At 39.5% G+C, this 20892-nt stretch overlaps 1 protein-coding gene and 1 long non-coding RNA gene across 2 annotated transcripts; both read left to right on the top strand.

The window, feature by feature from the left end:
* Positions 1 to 6789: 6789 nt before the first annotated feature.
* Positions 6790 to 19319, top strand: LOC144990251 (nephronectin-like). Its single transcript, XM_078943288.1, has 7 exons — positions 6790 to 7598; positions 8522 to 8646; positions 9450 to 9542; positions 9659 to 9781; positions 9966 to 10085; positions 15952 to 16083; positions 18770 to 19319. Exons 1-7 carry the CDS (start codon positions 7513 to 7515, stop codon positions 18976 to 18978), a joined length of 888 nt encoding a protein of 295 aa, XP_078799414.1. The 5' UTR covers positions 6790 to 7512; the 3' UTR covers positions 18979 to 19319.
* On the top strand, positions 11064 to 15331 carry LOC111948193 (uncharacterized). Its single transcript, XR_013654257.1, has 3 exons — positions 11064 to 11905; positions 12401 to 12625; positions 12792 to 15331. It is a non-coding gene; the product is annotated as an uncharacterized LOC111948193 (long non-coding RNA).
* Positions 19320 to 20892: the final 1573 nt, after the last annotated feature.

The raw sequence follows: 20892 nt of genomic DNA, 5'->3' as shown, positions 1-20892 counted from the left end.
TAGTTTTAAAGTTAGAAGGCGTTTCACCTCTTATCCAAGAGGCTTTGTCAATTCTTGAATTGAATCTTGCCCATTTCCTTGAAATTGGATCCATAACCTAAACACAGCAGAAAAGCCCATACTTGTTAGTATTGTTTGTACTGTCTAGCTGTCCCTCTGGGGCTAAACGTTGCAGCTCATTAACCCTTGTGCTATCCTAGGCATGTTAACATTGGGAGTTGGGTCATCTAGACCCCACAAGACAGTGTGCTGAACCTTTTTTCTTCAATGATTTGTGATCTTTACTGGTGTCCATGATTACATGAAATCTTTCCACCTTTATCCACCTTTGTCATGGTAGGGAGAACACGTCAATGTAAGGGTGGGGTCATCTAAGATAGCACAAGGGTTAATGTCCATAATAAATAACAATAAACATACATGTAGGTCAATCATAGTTGAAACCAATTACCTGTATTAAATGACCTGGTCATTTTTTTTGCATAATCATAAAAAAACAAAAACGTTTGGATTTCCTTAAGTTATTTAACAAAAATATTAACTTTCATTTTCTAAATAAAGTATTATGAAGGGATTTTTTTTACTATATTTTTCATGAATTTTGAAAAAGTCGTAAATCAAGTATAAGTGGGCCTGTAGAGAACATTTGAAAAGTTACTAAAAATTGTGCATCAGCTTTGTGTTGAAACATTTTTCAAAACAGAAATCAATATTTCACATTTCATGTTTTAACATATTCATTCACACATTTTTTTTTAATTTTAGACATGCATCACATTGAAAATTGTGCTTGAGTCTTTAGTCAGTGTGCAGGAGTATCCGGGTCTTTATCCTACCTAAGTATATCAAATATATTTCTGCATAGAAGCCACACGAACATGTGTGGCTGCTGTCAAAGGCAACACTTCCCTCAAGGTCAGCTTCCCCTTTTCTGATCCTCTGTTAGGTAAAGTAAACAGCTGATGTTGACTGAAACAGACCACCAAAGAATAAGTTTCCATGAGGGGGTACGTCCTCTCAGCAGAGACGAAATTTTCCGAAACACATTAAAAGAAGTTATGCAAATGGTTTACGCCAGTGCTGGTGTAGCTGTATTGTTATAGTATTCTGTATACACTGTGGCTCATCTTGGCAGGAGTCTGGGTTTGTCTTCAGTCTTAATCTGCAGGGCTCATCTCGATCTTACATCACTCACAGTCAATGCAGGGACACACTCACCAGTCTGCGGCCCAGCATTCTCCGTGAGCGCATGCAGGCAAAGCCAAAAAAGGATCCGCAACCTGGATAAACGTGTCTGCTAACGCTCACCAGCACCTGACCTCTGCAGCACAGAGCACTCTTTCCACTCTGTCACAAATATGCATGTTCTGATAAACATGCCTCCATGCCTATTATCTCACGAAACAAGCATTTTCTCCACTTTAAAGGGTGTGAGGAAAAGGAATAGAGGTACATTCTGTCTTTGTGTTCTCAAAGTTGTGGTTTGCTGTGGCAGAACCGGGGTCATTGGCATCACCCTCCTGGTGTTGTTTGTGTGTACACGGCAGTGAACTTTGCCAGATGACTGCCGCCTTTTTATCTGCACTGGCATGGCTTGATCTAGCGAGCTGCATGTGCCAAACAGTTTATCACACGGCGCAAGAAAATAAACAGAGGCTTTGCGTGAATGCACAAAGAACAACACATAATGCCAAGTAATGTGTTTCTTCGAGATTTAAAAATAAAACTTGAGCAAACGCTCCCTATAATTACTTTAGCTTTAAAATATTAAAAAAATTACAACATTTTTTAATTTTCCTCACATAAATCTGAAATAATATACAGATGACTGACAACGTATAAATCAGGCAATTAAAATCATAAGAACTTTTGGTTTTTTACTTTTCAAAATGAAACTTTATCTTTAATTTTCAAAATAACTGCTTGTTTGTACCCTTAAATATTCTCAAATATACTGCATGTTTAGCTCACAGAACCGAAACAAATATAAAAGAGCTTTCAAAAATAAAAATACAAAAACACAACATATATGCTTTTTTACGTCCAAATGTCAACCGCAGCCTGCCTTGCAGAACATTGAGGCTGCGTTAGAGCTTATACTCCACCATCATCGGGCTCCTGAACTTCTGTAAAACCCACAGGTTGGAACGTTAGCTAGTCATCTATCAATGTCTCTTTAAGATTTTCTATTTCTTTTTACCTCGCACAAATGATTGATTATTTGTGAGATTGCACAAAATCTCTTGCACAGTTATGAATATTGCATTTAGACGGTAAGGGATACGCCGGTTTTTGCCAAAATTAAAAAACTTGTGTTGTTTTCTAGGATATAGTTTCTGCAGATCGGCTGGAGTTAATCAGACATTTACCTCTGAAATGTGGCGTGGGATTGTTAGTGCAGAGGAAGCCCATCCCTACTTCCAGTCATACTTTTTTTAACTCTCTCTCCTGCTAGCTTTCAGGCTCTCACAACCCCATCCTAATTTTACCAGTGCAACAAAAATGGCTAGGTATATTGGCGCTTTCCAGCCGTACAGTTTGGAGTCAGATGCCAGCTCAGACAAGGAAGTTGAAGAAGAACATTGATCTATTTGTAAGTGGATGGATCGAAATGGAGCAGAGCAGGAAGCTTATCACCTGCCGGTTCCTGATTCACTACCATATGAATAATGAAAAACCCACATGACACAAAACATGGCACAATGCCATTTTAAGCTTAATTTTCATTATTTATGTCCTCCATCATTACAAAATGCTATAAGAACATGCTAAAAACACCAAAAACTAGATTTTCATAAGAGTGGATCTTTAAGGGCAGGCCTTTTGCAAACCTGACAGATCAACCTGAATCAGTCCAAGGGGCAAATACAGACATCAAATGCACCTTTTGTTCTATAAAAGGGGCTTCAGCCTGCTATTAGGCCATAGTTTCTAGTTTGGTTTTAGTTCATATAGTCTAAGCTTAATGCATAGCTCATAATTAAAAAACTAAACGTACTGTGTTCTGATACTTCAAAAGTGCTGGTAACAGAATTTCTACTCTGTAAATTCTATGGTGGTCTAAGATAGAAATTTACAATTGCTTCACAGGCACATTCTGAGATCATTCATCCTGGACTGCAATGGTAATAATCTGGTAACATATAGTGTGTGTGAATACTGCCAGAGGAGCTGCATGCAGTGGCATTGCCAGTAACAGTTTGCAGCATCATGTATAAAGAGCCCAAATGTATTTCTAAACATTTTTTAGAGGTTTAACACGTCACCAGATGGCATTATTCATATCCCATTCCAACTGTGTATTTCTGCAGCAAAGTTCACAGATGAAGACGAGATTTTGGAAAAGCAGATCTGCATGGCAAATAACGTTCACAAACAGTGACAGTTGTTTGCGCCAGCTTATAAACACAAATCGAGGATGTTAAGACATCACCTTGCTGGAGAATAGCAAGACAAATGTTGTGATGTTCTGTGCAGAAATTCTTTAGCTTTGAGCACATGATTAAATATTTTTTACCAAAATAAAAGATGTTTTAATTTCAGCTGTCATGCCAGCATTAACACAAAGTTATCATGTGTTAAACGTGACCGGATGATTCCCATTTTCTTATGTACGTAACTGCACAAAAGGATGATACAAATCTGTGTTAGAAACAAATCTCACATTTGATCTGTTTAAGGTTTTAAAGCCAGAGCACGTGTTTCTTTTAGTTTGAATATGTGGATTTTACCCCAGAAACACATTTAAATATGAATAGTTTAGCATAATTCCCAATCTAAACATTGTAAGTGGATACAAAACTTTACCTTTAACCACAAAGCAATATCTGCCGCTGAAGGCACCAAAAAAGATTGGTGCATTTTGCATAGCTTATTTTAGTTTATTGCAATGTCATAACTCTTGCTGTAACATCAGGAAACAATTTCCAAATTGACTAAATAAATCATGTCGCTGCAACACTTCAATCAATTTAATTTCACACTTATCAGCATTTTCTCTTTCTACAGAAAAAGAAAGATAACCCAAATAAAAAATTTCCTGAAAAATGAAAGCTTTTTGGCAGAGCCACCTCAACTTGCCAAATCCTTAATCGTTGTTTTGGTACAGAAGCTGCCTGTGGTGTTGTGCTAAGCTCTGAAAAGCTCTGTATCTAATGGCTGCTCTGCCGCTCAGTACACTGTGTACCTCCACTTCAAGTGAAGCCCACAGCCATGCAGGCTGGTGTGAAGAAAAGGTTCTGACACAAAAAAGGAATAAAGGAGTTTCATTTTTAATTTTAAATACTCAATAGCTTCCTTAATAGAAGTATAAGCAAAAATGTATCACATCCTCTGGAATAATATCAGCCTTTGCAAGCTTAGAATGTCTCTTTTTAACCAGCTTTGCATCAATGTTTTTGCCTTAAAGTTGGTAAAGCGTTACACAACTCTCTTTTGGAGCGTGCGATGGGAGTCAGCGTGAAAGCTTAAAGTTGATGTTGACAGAAAACGGCAACATTTTTTTCTTGTCAGAGCACCCCTGCTGTCCTCATCACGCCTTGGAAGGTGTCCTGTCTGGTGACCTCATCTCTGGCCTCCGACCTTTAACCTCTCACACCTTGACAACTCCTTTGCTTAGCCTCTCTGATCCCCGACCCCGGATTGTTGATCATCCGAGGGTCACCTGTTAAAAGCATTTTCCAAACAAAATCTGTCACGGGTATGTGGTGGTGAAAGTCCCAGGTCATAAATCAGCGAAGCACCCTCAAAAAGCACCTTTTTTTTCTTCTTCTTTTAAAAAAAGGAAAAAGGGATAAGTCAAAACACAGGGGTAGTGTGTTGTTCTCTGCTTCTGTGAGGATTTTCAATTCTTTTTTGGGGGTCTTCATTTCTTTCCTGCGTGTGAGTTTGCCATCACATGCTTCATTTTTCCTTACACTCATCCATCTTTACAACAAGATGCAAAACATCTTTTTTTTCTTTTCCTTTTGTGTTTTTTTTCTCCTCGAGCAACGTTTATCCCAAATTTGGTACAAAGTGTTCATCTGAGCTCCTACATCAAGTTCTTGTTCTGGAATGTATTTAGTTACCTTTGCTTGACATTTCCATTTATTTCCCTTTTGTAAGCTCTTCATAGTAGGTCTAAACTCTGGCTGCTTCTTCTTGTCTTTCTGTCAAGCAGGTGTGTATAAAACAAATGATTCACAAGCACAAAACATGAAGACAGCAGTCAGTTTTATCAAGATTATATTCCCAGGTTTTGAGTCTTTCTTTGAGAAGATTTTTTTTAACTGCAAAAGTTTAAATCTACGACAAAAAGATCTCAATCATCGTAATAAATATTAAGGTTTAGGAGAGAAAACAAAAACAGTTTTTGAAGGGATGCAAAAAATCATTTTCTAGTCATAATCCACAAATCTTATTAACTAAGAAACAAAATAACTGTAAAATTAGCACAAAAAATCTTGAATTTTAAATATGATGATGGAAATGCAATGATTCAACTTTTTTTTTCTTTAATGGAGAAGAAACACAAAGCACAACTCTTCCACTTTGTGGTGTCATTACAAAATACCACTACTTGTATAAACATGTACAAAAGTACAACTGACAGTAAATATGTAGGTTCTGTGTAAATAGACTCTAGCGCAGCAGTAAAACCTCCAATTCTTGACAGAGTTGAATCTTTTCAGACATCTAGATTGTGTTTTTAGGTTGTTCTTTTTTGTTTGATTTTTGAATAAGTAAAAGGGACTTCAGTTGATAACTGATCCTTTTGTGAGACATCCCTTTTCAAGTTGAGGAATCAAAGACCTCCACTGGGGTACTTGTCTCATGCACTTGTAAATGGTACAAGGAATTGAACTGGGGAGGGGGGAGGTCTCTCTGCTCTTAATCCTAAAGGCACCCACACAGACCCTGAACCAGTGCTAACAGATGAAAGACAGAGCTAAATTCTCAGATGACATTTGCACTTGTCCCATCCTGAACTTGCATCATCGCTGGGATTTGACCCTTTTTTGACAGGCAGGTCCTGATACAATTGTGGTGTTTGACTTGGTGAGGTTTAAAATTAAATCAAAGAACATTTGTTCAAGTTATACTTTTTTTTAAATGACTTGTTGGTGTGTTCAATTGAACTAGTGCTTATAAGTGAAGTTGATGTTTTGTTAAGGTAAGGTGAAGTTAGGACTCAAAGAAAGGAATCACAGTCAAGTTAATATATAAAATATTGTAAGGCAGTTACTTCAACATAGGATAACCCCCTGTCAGCCAATTCTTACTGGTTAAAGAAGTAACGCGATACTTGGAGTTCAGATTAAGTTGTGGGTAACATGAAGAGATTTCAGTAAGTGCTCACGCTCATCGCATGGACAGGTCTCTCTGCTGTTCTGTGCCCGATCAAGAGCCTGAGCAAATATTGCAAGCCTGTTGCTGTTAAAATGCGTTACCTGTACTTACCTGCTCAAGACGAGTAAAAGTTTCCGAGCAAAGAGTGCTTGTCGTGTGCAGTGATTTCCCTCCCCATGCACGTCCTGAAGAGTTGCGCAATCGCCATCACCGGGAAACCACAGTACGACAATATCTATACACATGTATACATCTAAATAGCAAACTGTGATGCCCCCATTCTGTGTCAGTAGGCATTAACAGAGACATACTGTACCAGTGCACTGTGCAGATCCAAGTTGAAATGAGGGCAGCTGTCAATCAGCTGACTCTGCACTTCCAGCATCCACGGCTTAAGTCAGAGACGTCCAAACTTTTTGCAAAAGACAGATTTGGCTAGGTGAAAATGTGAGGGGGTCGCCAATGGGGGGGGGACAAGAATAAAATTAGAGTATCTCTTTATTCTTGTCTCAATGCAAATAAGAAAAACATCTAAAAGTTCAGGACAAGAGCAATTAGATTATCCTCCATGTTGGTTTTTGACTCCACCCACTGATCCCATCATTAAACATGTCACATGCCCAAAGCTTAGTCTCTGATTGGTTGCCACTGACGGTCTGACGGCCACACCCAACGCTCAAATTGTGCTGCAGGACCTCTTTTTTTTTTTTCATTTTTAAAATACAACCGTTTTAAACATGCAGCCACATTTGTCTAGCTAAAGTGAAAAAACTTTTAGATTAGACGTTATCAGTGTCTCGTTCACTGAACAATAAATCTCATCAGCGAGCAGCTTTTGTTCCCGTTATAAGACATCTCAAAGGACAACTTTTTTTACTCCCAACCTAAAAGTTGCACTTCAACTGACCTCACCATGTCAGAGACATTTATGAAAAAGAGCTTTGGTGATAACCCTAACATTTTTTTGTGCGTTCCTCTGTATTTTTCTCTACTCTCACAGGTAACACACCTTTTACTGTCAGCACCATACAATTACACCATGTGACCCCCACTTCACCGTTCAGACAAACACAAACTGCAGTTTGTAGAAGACGCTCTTCAGAGAACAGCGACCTGGTTTGACAGGATAAAGATTTCAGAAAGATCTAACATGTAGTTTTAGGCTGAAAGAAATAAATTCTGATGGATAAAATGACTGATCTCATGTTACAGTTTTTGGGGGTGATTGGACATTTGATTCTATTCTCAGTGGCCCATCATCAGGAAAGGTGAGAGGTTTTTTTATGTCGTCTGGTTTTACCTTGGAAAAAAAACATTTGAAATTGTCTAAAAATTAGGTTGTTGTTTCTAAGTGAGTAACATGGCAATCAAGCCCAGAATGTGCAGGTAATTAACTTCTTCACTGCAATTAGTGTGAGTTAGTTATGCGATCAATTCTTTTTTTAAACCCTTTTTTGTTATTAGAAAGTGAGAAAACTGGATGTCATAAACACCAACCTTAGGAGATGATGGAAAATTAAAGCATTTTCGTAATTAGTTGTCATCCAGTGGTCTTCAATACACCAGTTCAAATTAATATGCTAACTTGAGTAGAATAATATGGAATTTAAATAAGATTCATCAACTTGTATTAAAAATCTGCAAGAAAGAATTAGAACTTCTACCAAAAACAACTCTTTCATAGGCACTTACTAATAGCAGTTGAGTTCTGATTGCAGCTCCTTCATGGCAATTTTGTTCTGTAGCTTATTCAAGCTCCTCAAAACTTTATTTTGTATTCTTTACTTATGCTTAACTTTAAAAACTGCATAGGCTACAGTTTACATTGTTAGGTTGGTTCTTAAAACAATTCATTTTTACATCAGTTGCTAAAAGTAAAGTTTCTTTTGTATATATAGGAAATGTGTTAAAATTCATTGTAGACAAACAGCAAAAGGATTATGTTTGGCTATATCTAAACATGTGTCCCTAGCCATCAGTAAGCCTGTAAATAACTACAATAAACTGGTTTTTATTTTATACCACTGAAATAAATAAAAAAATGTTAATTAAGTATTTTAAAAAATTACAATACCATTTTACATTAGCTCTATCTGACATTGTTTACCCTCTTAGATAACGCGTTCCTTAAAGTTTAGGAAAGGCACTTTGTCACATGATTTGTCACAATATCCTGACACTCTTACCTCAGTTTCCACAGGTTATTGAAAGATACTTTGGATCCCATTCAGGGTCATGGACAGCCTGGACTCTGTAACTACGGCTGGGACATTTCCTGTTGTTTTGGATGGAGGAATGTTAATGGCCTTTGTCAGCGTAAGCCATTTTCAGTGACTATTTGTCTACAATGATTTTTTAGCCAGAAGCCTTTAGTCATACAACAAAAAGACACAAAGGCAAGCAGTAATAATACATTTTTTGGAACTGCAACTTTTATGTCTGTTATTTCTCTTTAGAATTTAACCTTTTCCCCCTAAATACTTCAGTATAATTTAACTGATTTTGCCATTCCAATCTTTGTACTGAAGTGAAAGAGTACTGTAAAGAATTTTTACTCAAAACTTCAGGCTGAAATATTTGGATCTTTGACTCCAATTTCCACTTCCAATTTACACTTTGAGCACAGAGTCTAGACGTCTATCCCACTGAGGATCTTTGAGGATGTGCTGGTAAAGGCTTTATGCTATAGTCCATCTCCTTTCCACATTTATGCAAGGCAGAACGTGACATCTTTTAGTAGACTAGTGGGACGAGCTCAGGCATGATCCTGGGCTGAGCCCCGCTGTTACTGTTTTGAGATGAACAGCCTGTTGTTGTCATTAAGAAACCCGGTCTACACAGCCTGCCCAGCAAATGGCAGATAAGTTAAAACGTACTTGGTAAAAACATTTGAGCATTTTGCTTCCTAAGGGCCATCGGGAGACAGGACACACAGCCCCAAACGAATGATAAAGTTGCATGCTGTGATTGGCAGCTGTTAAACTGCTGAAATAAATGACCTCTCAAAATTACCTTGCGCAGAAGATTTATTAACAGTACTTTTGTTTTCATAAATCAGAAAAAGCAAGTAGTTATTCTTTGCAGATTTAGATGTGTCTTTTGTTTGCCGTCTTCCACAGCTGTTTGTAGAAAGCCCTGCGTTAACGGGAAATGTGTGGGCCCCGACAAGTGTTCTTGCTTCACGGGGTACCGAGGACCACATTGTGATGAAGGTGGGGTGCGATTTAGCCTTATGTTTTTCATTTCTTACCATTACTTGTTTCCCTCTGCATCATTTACCGCAAGGATTTTTACCAACTGCTTAAATGATGTTCCATATTAACTGCAGATGTGAATGAGTGCGGTTTGCTGGAGAGGCCATGTTCCCAGCGCTGCATGAACACACCCGGTAGCTATCGTTGTTACTGCGAGTCTGGATACTCGCTAAATGCAGATGGATACACCTGTACCAGTGAGTGACAACGTTTTAACCAAGGAAAGAAATCAAATAATATCAACAGTGAATATTTCTTAATTCAGTAATGAGACGACAGTTTAATGGAGTTGGCAAAGGTTTTTTTTGTGTTTGAAGCAACTTCTACACTCTTGTTAATGTTGCTTATTCCTACGTCGGTGTTTACGTTTTTGTGTTCCAGAGGAGAGAGATTGTTTCTCAATGCGCTGCCAGTTTGGATGTCAGTTCGACAGAGCTGGAGCAGCTCGCTGTCTTTGTCCTCCTGGTCTCCGTCTGGCTGCTGACAGTAGAACCTGTGAAGGTAGAGTTTCAGCAGCGACACATTTCATGACATCACAAAAGTAGTAGATGGTTTACATTTCTGCACTGACCGCATTTAATCTGGTTATCTCTCTGGAGTTCTATTCAAATTTAGTCACTTTTCGGTGCGACTCTGTCCGTATTCGGGAGAGGTTGCTGTTTTGCCAAATGATATATAAAGTGTTGATATATTCATTTTCGATCAAAACATAAGCTGCAATATGTGTTCAAAGACAATGTATGGTATTTAAGTGACTGTGCAAGCAAGAACAGTTTCCTTTGAAGCTGTTGTGGGGACTGTAGAGTAGGTTGAGTTTCATGTGTGTTATTGGCCTACTTCCATATTCTTCACCCGCTGTCTCCTGTTCAGGGTCACTGAAGTCTACTGGAGCCAATCACAGAACCCACTCTAAGCAGGAAACGGGGTACACCCTAAACATGCTACCATCCTGTCACAGGGCCACACAGAAGCAAACAACCATAGACAATTATTTGTGTGACCACTTTTCAGAATCCCTATTTAATTAACTGACATGAATCTTTTAGGACTGTGGGAGGGAAGCCAAAGTCGCCACAGAAAACCTACATGTTGTACCCACAAGCTCCACACCCAGGATATGAACCAAACTGTGAGGTGTCCATCCATCCAGAGAGTCCTTCAGAGTTTTGTCAGTTTGGAGTTATGAAACAAAACCCGCTTGTATTGAGCATGTAATCTCAAGAAAAGCAGAACTTGATAAGCAAATGCTTCATGACCTTCAGTCCCCTTAACAATCAGAAAGTTGGGTTTAGATGGAAAGAAAAACAGTTTCAAACTGCAGGAACTGTTTCAGGAATTATTCAATATCCAAGGCAGAAATAAATGAAAACCATTTTCTCAGCTCTTCAAGACTTTACTTCAGCTGACCACAAAGGCAACAAACAGAAAAAAGGCACCTTCAGGAGTACAGTGTTCACATTATCGGTCAACAGTAGCGGTTCTAGGCACGGGCCGTCCGGGCGGTTGCCTGGGGCGGAAAACTGAAGGGGGGCGGCACCGGCGGCTCAGCCCTCGTAAAATATTATATGCACCACTATTGGTTTACTTATGTCACAGTTTGTGAGTTTGTAACAGCCTGAACCTGGCCGCGCCGCCGCCCTCGCCCCGCAGCTGCGCTCTCCTGTCTTTGAGAAGTAGACACAAATGTGTGTGAAGAAGGAGAAGGGAGGGGGCGCAGGGTGAGCACGGAGCGCCGCCGCGTTTGCGCATGCGCAAAAACTTGCTGGCTCATCTTTCAGGGGAGGCGACGGTCGCGGGCTTGATGAAAAAAATAAAAGTAAAAACTGCGACTGCGCCGTCATGTAGCGAATCAGCGCCCCTGGCTATAGCTGCACGCGCTCCTGCTGGAAATGTGTGAAGAAAGGGGGGGGGGGGGGGCTGCGGGGAATCAGTTCAATTGTGGGACGCTTCCAAATTAAGTGGCTAGGTGGGGACAAGGGCGAGGGTTTGAATCTACTTTATAAAACCTTTTTATAAGTCAGTCATAAGGTGACATTCTATAACCTACATTTTAATAAAGGTATAAAAAAATATATTCTGCTTTTGTGGGTTAATTTTGTGTGAAATGCCCAAATGAAAAAATGGCAACACAAAACAATGCTGTCACTAAGGTGACAGTTGGTTCAGTCGAAGGACTTGATGCCTTCTCGTGACGTGAGGACATTTATGCCAAACAAACGCCAAAAACATCTAAAATATGGAGAAAAAAAGGTCAAAGCCATCTGGTGCCCAATTTAGAAAGAAAAGAAAAGAAGAAGAGGAGAAAAGAGATAAAGAAAAGGGTAAGTCCTCACAGCTTGATGCATGTTTTTTCTAAATTCTAATGCTACCTGCCCTACAACAACGTTGCCGATGAAAACTTTATTTTGGTCGATGACCAACACTGAAGTAGGCCCAAATGTTGCAAATAGCATCATTTTTTTATTTTTAGATTTTATTCTTAAAAATTTGAGCCTGCATATGAAGTTTATTTTTTATTTGTTTTACAAATGTGTTATATTTTTAGCCAATAGAATTTCCATAAATCTGTGGGTAGTTTTAAAAAATAATATTTACCATTTACTGCAACTCTATGGGGACAAAACATAATGTAACAGGTCATAACTAAAAATGTGCCAATCAAAGGATTGAAGACGGAAAACATGAGCTAGTTTTTCTTCTCTGAAGTAGAGATCGATATAGAACATGACAATTTAAATTTCCAATTCATAAATGTTTTTATAAGGCCTATATTGTAGTCTATGGTCTTTTGAAGTCAGTATCAAATGCAATTTCAGGGGCACTTCTAAGATATTTTGGATCGTCTACCACTGCTCAAGATGAGACATCTACCTCCCTGCCAGCTATCTCATCAGCCACAGTCACAGTCTCACCCCCTCAGGATGAGCTACCATCTACATCCTCTGCTACTCATGTAGTTCCACAGTTGTTACCTGAGCAAAGTTTTGATAGTGAGGCTGAAGACGTTGTTCCATCTACGTCTACCCAGCTTGAGACTTCAGGTGGGTTTTTGTGTGTGTGAGTGTACATGTGTAGGTAAAAAGACAATTGTTCAACTACAATTGAATGTAATTTTTATAATTCCGACTTTTGATGAGTAGGCCTATTAGTGATGTTTGACACCAAAATGTGCTTTGAGTAATGTGCCAATGTGCCCTATGATGATAGAAATGCCTGGTGATGAAACCCCACTGACCCCGACTGCTGAGGACCAGCCTCTACCAACTGACCCTGCAAAGTGGCCCTCACCTCTGACTGACAGGATACGGATGGAGCTGGTTCGAAGAGGACCAAGTAGCATACCACCTGACTTTGTTTTCCCAAGAAATGACAGTGATGGGAGAAGTTGTCATCACCACTATTTCAGGAAGACACTAGTAAGTGGTGAAAAAATAGCAAGAACTTGGTTGATGTATTCAAAAGTGAAGAACAGCCTCTTTTGCTTTTGTTGCAAATTGTTTTCCAACAAAAACATTAATTTAACAACTTCTGGTACAGCAAACTGGAAACATGCAAGCACATACCTCACAGCACACGAAAAAAGCCCAGAACACCTCAATTGTATGAAAGCATGGAAGGAACTGTCAGGGAGGATCAGAAGTGGGAAAACAATTGATAAGCAGGAGATGGCACTTCTGGAAGAGGAGCGGGTGAGATGGAGAGCAGTGCTAACCCGTCTCATTGCTATTGTGCAGTCACTGGCAGTTCGGAATTTGGCTCTAAGGGGACACACAGAAACACTGTTCACATCATCAAATGGGAATTTTTTGAAAGAGGTTGAACTGATGGCCAGGTTTGATCCCATAATGAAAGATCATCTTAACCGTGTATTAAGAGGAACAGCAAGTCACAACAGCTACATAGGCCATCATGTGCAGAATGAACTTATTGATTTGTTGAGCAGCAAAATCCTATCCGCTATAGTGGATGACATCAAAAAGGCAAAATATTTTTCAATAATTCTGGACTGCACTCTGGATATAAGCCACACAGAACAGTTGTCAGTTATAATTAGAGTGGTGTCACTGATGGAGAAGCCTCAGATCAGGGAACATTTTATGGGGTTTTTGGAGGCAGAGGAGTCCACAGGCCAGCACTTGGCATCCATGATCTTAAACAGACTTGAGGAGTTAGGAATTTCTTTTGAAGACTGCAGAGGACAATCATATGATAATGGGGCAAATATGAAAGGCAAAAATAAGGGAGTACAAGCCAGGCTCTTAGAAAAGAATCCCCGTGCTCTGTTTTTGCCATGCGGTGCACACACATTGAATTTAGTTGTGTGTGATGCTGCTAAGAGATCTGTTGATGCTATGAGCTACTTTGGTGTCCTGCAAAAGCTTTACACTTTATTTTCAGCCTCTGCCCAACGATGGGCCATACTGAAGAGTCAGGTGAGCATCACTCTAAAGTCGTGGACAGAAACAAGGTGGGAGAGCAAAATCAAAAGCATCGAGCCCATGAGGTACCAGGGAGCTGCAGTGAGAGAGGCTTTAATAGAAGTGAGAGACAAGACCAAAGACCCAGTTATAAAGGCTGAGGCCCAGTCTTTGTCTGAAGAGGTAGGGTCGTACCGCTTCAACATCTGCACAGTCGTATGGCATGACATTCTATCTACAATAAAGCATGTCAGCAAACTCATGCAGTCTCCAAATATGCATGTGGACCTAGCTGTGAGTCTTTTGAAGAAGACTGAACAAAGTCTCCAGAGCTACAGGGCAAATGGCTTTGTGAATGCACAGATGGCAGCCAAAGAAATGTGCAAGGAAATGAATGTCGAGGCTATTTTGAAACAAAAAAGAATAAGATCCACAAAGTGCCAATTCTCGTATGAATCACACGATGAGCCTTTCAGTGACGCACTTAAAAAGTTGGAGGTTGAATTTTTCAATGTTGTTGTTGATGAAGCCTTGTCAGCCATCGCGGAGAGGTTTTCCACATTGGAAGTTGTACAAAACAGATTTGGGGTTTTGACCAATTTCCCAAGCCTTGGAGACGAGGAGCTGACGGAGCAATGCGAGGCACTAGGCAACATACTCCATTTTGAGAAGAACTGGGATTTGGACAGTAGAGAGCTTGTTCAGGAAATCAAGAACTTGCCTAACTTACCATCAACGACTCCAAGTCTCCTTGAGCTCATCTCTTTCATGTCTGATAAGGATCTATCAGAAATCTATCCGAACTTTTGGACTGCTCTCAGGATTGCACTCACCTTGCCAGTCACTGTGGCTCAAGCAGAGAGGAGCTTTTCAAAACTAAAATTGATCAAGTCGTACCTGAGGTCAACAATGTCACAGGAGCGACTCACTAACCTTGCCGTTGTTAGCATCAATCACTCAGTAGGGGAGCAGATATCATATGATGATGTTATTGACGAGTTTGCATCAAGAAAGGCTAGGAAGGTTAGGTTTTAGTTGGTGTTTTCTGTTATTGTATTGGTGCTGCAGTTATATTTATTTTAGCGTGTCATTTGTGTGATAAAAGGTTTGTGCTTTATAATATTTATTTTATATTATTTATTCAATATTGAGTTTGATTCAATATTTTCTTAGCTAACTGTATTTTTGCCATGCTTATGGTCTTTTATTTTTTGTGTTCTTATAACTATTATAATGCTGTTCAGAATTCTGACATCTTTTGTATCCACTTCTTAATTTCAATGACAATAAAACATGTCAGTTGACAAAGACAAACAAAGTTTTGTTGTGACTATGGGGGGGGGGGGGGGGGGGGGGGCGCCTGGGGAGGGTCTCGCCCGGGGAGTAATTCAGGGTAGAACCGCCACTGTCGGTCAAACATCAGAAAAAGCAACATGTCAGGCTTTTTATGGCAGTTTGCAACAAACAAACAAAAAAATCCTCTAACACAATTTATGTAAGCGTTTAGAGACAAATGAGTTATACTACAAAGGCTGCAATGGTAACTAGAACTTAATAAATGATTTAGATTCAGGCAATTATCAGAAACATATCCTAGTCAGCTGTGATACTGTAAGTAAAGCTGTTTGGAAAATCCCCTAAACAACGTAAGGGAAGCATGTGAGTGTTTGTGTCCATTCTTGTCTTTGAACAGCAGCACACCTTTCAGAACAAAGACAAAGCTGCAGGGCCTAGGTACTAATTTGTGTCCTTTGGAAACAAATTGCTGTTTTGAGCAAAAATCACTGGCCGTGTGTCCTTAAAAGGTTAGGCATGTGTGTGCATGTTTGTGGATTTGGAAAAAAAAAAAAAAAGGTAAAGGGCAGACTAAGATGTGTTAACAAGCAGAGAGAGATTTTGACTGCCATTGTTTTGTTTTGCTTTTTTAATCACGTTTTTTTTTTCTGCAGATGTCGATGAGTGTAAGGAAGGTGATGTGTGTCCATCACGTCAGACCTGCAAGAACACTTTTGGCAGCTTTGTTTGTGTTTGTGCGAAAGGTTTTGTGATGGCGACTGTGAAGAACTCTGTGGAGTGTCGAGGTAAAAAGTTGCTTGAATGAAATGTTGCTTTGTGTGGGAAAAATGCAGTTGTTTCATGTTTTTGTTGAGGTGGATGGGTTATGATTTGGGCAGCCTGTGCAATATGCGCAGAAAAAAGGATAGTCAAACATGAGGGAATCCTTCCATTAACATTAAAATCATGTTTTTGGTGTTTTTAACATGTTTTTGTAGCATTTTTCTCATAATGGAGGACATGTATTAAGAAAATTAAGCTTAAAATTGTGTTTCTGATTATTTCCTTATTCAAATTATTGTGAATTTAAAAAAGCCATTTGAAAAACCTGTAGCAGTGACGTTAAGTCCTACAGTCAGCGAGCCACAAGCTCCTCTGCTCAGCTCCATTCTGATTCATCACCTGCAGACAGATAGATCCCCGTATGTCTTCATTTTTCTTGTCTGAGCTGACATCTGGCTGAAAACTGTACGATTGGATAGCTCTAAAATTCCTCGCCATTTTTGTTGCACTGGTAATGTTAGGTTGGGGGGTGTGAGGGGCTGGGAGCTACCAGAAGAGAGTGTAAACAAAGAGATGATGGGAAATGAGAGCAGGCTTTGTCCGAGCCACCAGTCCCGCCCACAGCTCAGTGGCAAATTTCTAATGAAGTACTGCAGCTCTGCAGAAACTATGTCCTTAAAAACAAAACAGTTTTTATTTTATTTTAGCACAGTCATGAATAAAAGACCACTGGTAACACTTGCATAATACATCAAAAGATGAATGGAGTGAAACTTTAAGGGTACATTCAAACTGAACACATTTGGTTTATTCAAAGTGAACCAGAGTTCGTTTCCCCTGATCTGGGACAAATGTTCCGTCTGAATACACCCAAGCAGACCCTGGTCTGAGACCTGGAACCGCTCTCTGGCCCTTCTTTTGAGGTGGTCTCCATAGGTTTCCAATTGGACTGAGCTCCACTTCGCTCTGAGTATTCTCAGTCTGTGCTCAGAGTGGAACAACTGAACCAAAATGCCCACCATAGCCTGTCGTTACAGGATGTTAACACAGTAGCGGAGCAACAATGAGACACAGCATCTCATTGAAATGCAGTCGACTCATTAACACAACTCTAACGTGATGCACAAGGCTTCTCACACTGTTTTCCACATAATCTATGTGTCATTAACACTTATCAGCGTACCTTCTTGGCCGATGCCTCCTCAGTAACCACCTTACAGCATGCCTCCACTGGACCAAAACAGCAAGTAAAAAGTGCAATAAAAAGAGACAGACGTTCAAAATTGGTCAATAAGTGAGACATCCTGACAAGGATTGCAAAGCGCAGGACTTCCATTATTTTTTCCTTTATTGGCCTAAAGAGAGATCTTTAGTCATATGGTTTTGTTTACAAGCTTTGGTTTAGAGCTGAAAGGTCCGGTTGACGGCAGTCTGAACCTGGACCAAACGCAAGGTGAAGGATCTGGACCAAATTAAACGGACTCGCTCTACACCAATTGACTTTTTCAGTCTGAATACACCCCAAAAATTTGTTCACAGCTAAAAGTGTAGAATGTTTTTGTTGAAGAATGCTGGGTAAAAATGTGGTGATAAAAAATACTATTTTGCACTAATTTAAGATTAGTTCAAACAGACCAGTTAATTTAAGTAAGTGCCAGGAGATGAACATGACCAGAGGGTTGAAAGTGAAGGAAAATCTTATCAGCTTGGTCCTAATTCTGATAGAGTTCCTAACAAAGAAATGTCAGTGTACTATTAGAAAAACAGGGAATATGATATAGAGGAATGGCTAAAAACATGTTTCTTCAATGACTTCCCAGAGAAAACAATGACCACAAATTCATTTTCAAGGCGGCTAAAAAGCTTCCAAAACATTTTGCCCTTTTGCAAAAATGTTTTGAAAAATCTTGGATCTTGATGATTACAATACTTTAAAATAATGTCAAATGTGACCATTTTGATTAGTTTAATTTAAGTGAACAGCAGCAAATAATGAAGTTTCTCTCAATTGAGCCCAGTAAGATTTTAAATAACCTAACATGTCAATTCAGACGGAGAAATGTTTTCCAAATTGCCAAATTTTACATTCTTTTTAGGCTTATAAACTTTATTATTTTTGTGGGTTTGAGAAACTTTGACTTGACTGTGGTGAGTTTACGAGTTCACAAAATGCCCAGGTACAATCAAACATTTTTAGAAAAATATTCTGCTGGTAATATTGAAAGGAAATATGTAAGTGATCGTACAGCACAGGCTGCACACCAGAATCAAACCAGGAATCCATGATGACCACTAAGCCACAGGATTTTTCCCCACACTCTCAGATCTTCACCATGTCAGCACTGTAAATGACTAAATGGATCACAGTCCATCCCCACATGTTCCTCTCATCAGTGTTAATTGGCAGCGCGAGGGATTTTGCAGAACTGCTTGGCACCAGAGAATTCAGAAACCATGTTTATTTGATGAGCACTCATAGCTCACCCACTCAGCTGTGGGCTCACCCACAAGCTGTTTTTATTTTAGTCTGTGTGATGAGGACTGCAAAAATTATCTCTCAAGCAGGCTCGGAGCAGCTGGTCCGGACATAACAATGAAGCAGCTCCAGCTTACTTTCATGCGTTCCCAGTTATTCATTTATCTGCTTCACAACAAAAGAGGCACATTTGACAGATTTTCTAATCCCTTCTCCTCCTTTTTCACCTAAAGATGAGAATGAGTGTTTGACTGGGTCTCACACGTGCAGCCGCCATGCTCGGTGCGTCAACATGGACGGTTCCTACACCTGTCGGTGTTTGGGGGACTTCTTTGGCGACGGATACACCTGCTGGCCCAGAAGAATTCCACAATCCAGGAGTATCCACTACTTCAACTACAAACTTTCCAAAAGGATCAAACCAATACACTCTTCACTTTAACTCTATGAGGGCCTTCAAAGCAAAGCAAGGGGAAGTGGATATTGCAGACAATTTAGCTGACATAAAAAAAGCAAAGTGAAATTTCTATTAGCTGTTGTTAGCTATTTCATTTCTTTTATGAGGAAAACTTGTTGCCACGCTTTACGTTTTTTCTCTCCATTTCCTGCGCCTGCAATATTTTGCTTAAAGTAAAGTTACTTTATTTCTGTTTCCATTCTCCCCCCAGCTAGTCACAGAAATGAAACCCTTGAATGTACATTTTATATATTTTTTCATTTATTCAAAATGAATTTTAGTGACTTTAAACTGTGTCAATAAAAGGCTGACCTCTGCTGGATGAATAAGGGTAGACGATGTGTCTTTTCTTTCTTTACATTCAGGAGTGTAAACTCTCTACATTGACATAAATAAAATAAAATTCAGATATTTTGAAATTAAGGCATTTTTTAAAACTCTCTAAAGAAATCTATAATTAAAAAAAAGTTTTTTAAATGAGTTATAGATTTGATCAAATATGAAACACTGAATGGTTTGGAAAGCTTTAGCTCACAACAAATTTTGTTTAAAATCTTATATTAAAAAAATAACTGAAAATATTGTTCAAAAAGCACACATTTTTAACAAGGTGTAATTGTGTTATAAAGAGTTAATTATCAACAATTTTTTCATTCTTTCAATACAGCAAGTAGTCATTTTAAAACACGAATAACAATAGATTAGTTATTCTCATCATAAAGTTTTAAAAATGATCAAACCTTTTCCCGCCAAAATTTGACGTTTCATGGAAGCAGCCATTTTTAAAAATAAGCAGGAAAAGCCCTTCTACTGCCCCTAGTGGAAGGATAGTGTACTATATGGAAGAAAACATGGATCGTTATTCACAATTTGTTTTTATGAAAGGTTTTATAGGTGTTGATCATGTAAATGAAAAGGGGGTCTCAAAAATGTTTGTAGCAAATATGATACAAATGGTTCTACGATGTAAATTTACAGTTAGGGAGCAGATGGCGTGCAGTTGGTTTAGAGGCATTTGAAAACCAAGGCAAAACAAATCGCAGACTGATGCTTTTCATGTGTTTATTCTCTGCCCCTCTCCTCCTGCCATGCCATAGGGAATGTTTTCAGACCAACTACGTCACATGCAAGGCAGACTACCACACAGCAAGAGAGCATAGACAGGTCAGACTGAGCAAATACCAAGAATCTTTTCCTGTCAGCAGCTGTCTGGAAGCCTCTTACCACCTGCAGAAGGTGCAGAGAGTGCCAACGGAAGGTTGCTTTTGATCTTTTCCCTTCATGAAATCAAGATTCAATTTTAAGTTTCCTTCCCAGCCTCAAAGATCTTGACCCTGTGAGGGGAAGGGGGGACTGCAATGCTTGAAGGTAATGGCTGTAATGATAGCAGATGAAGGCAAAGGGCACCGTGTGTTGGGTCAGGACTTCACTGGTAGTCCTGGAGGCTTTGATTCACTGAGAGAGTTGGGTTTGTAGTGACAACAAGCAGCTGCTGCCTGCTGAAGGACCCTGCCACTGACCCTATTCATCGCAGCGGCAGGTGTCACATCAAGTCCCCGCCTCGCCCTTGCATGCACACATTCACACATGTGCCCCTCTGGCGCACACATATGCCCATGTGGAAAAGCAGCAAGGATTGTGCACATCACACACACACAGGCCCAAGTGTGTGTGAGAGGGAAGGGTGGGTGTGTGTATGGGGGGGGGGGGGACCTGGAACTACTTACAGAGAACAAAGAGCGAAATCAGGAAAAAATGCAGCCTCTTAGAATAAATCTCACCACAATGCTGAGAAAAATCCCTAACCTCACCCCCAGAAACGCTAGAAAAACCTGGTTTCTCTCTTTTCAAAGCAGTCAAAAGTGTCTTACAAAAGCAGAAATAAAAAACATTTTAGAT

Source organism: Oryzias latipes, assembly GCF_053564925.1.
Source record: "Oryzias latipes strain Hd-rR chromosome 1 unlocalized genomic scaffold, Olatipes_Hd-rR_3.1 chr1_Y".
Lineage (NCBI taxonomy): Eukaryota > Metazoa > Chordata > Actinopteri > Beloniformes > Adrianichthyidae > Oryzias > Oryzias latipes.
This window is presented reverse-complemented; position numbering and strand designations above follow the sequence as displayed.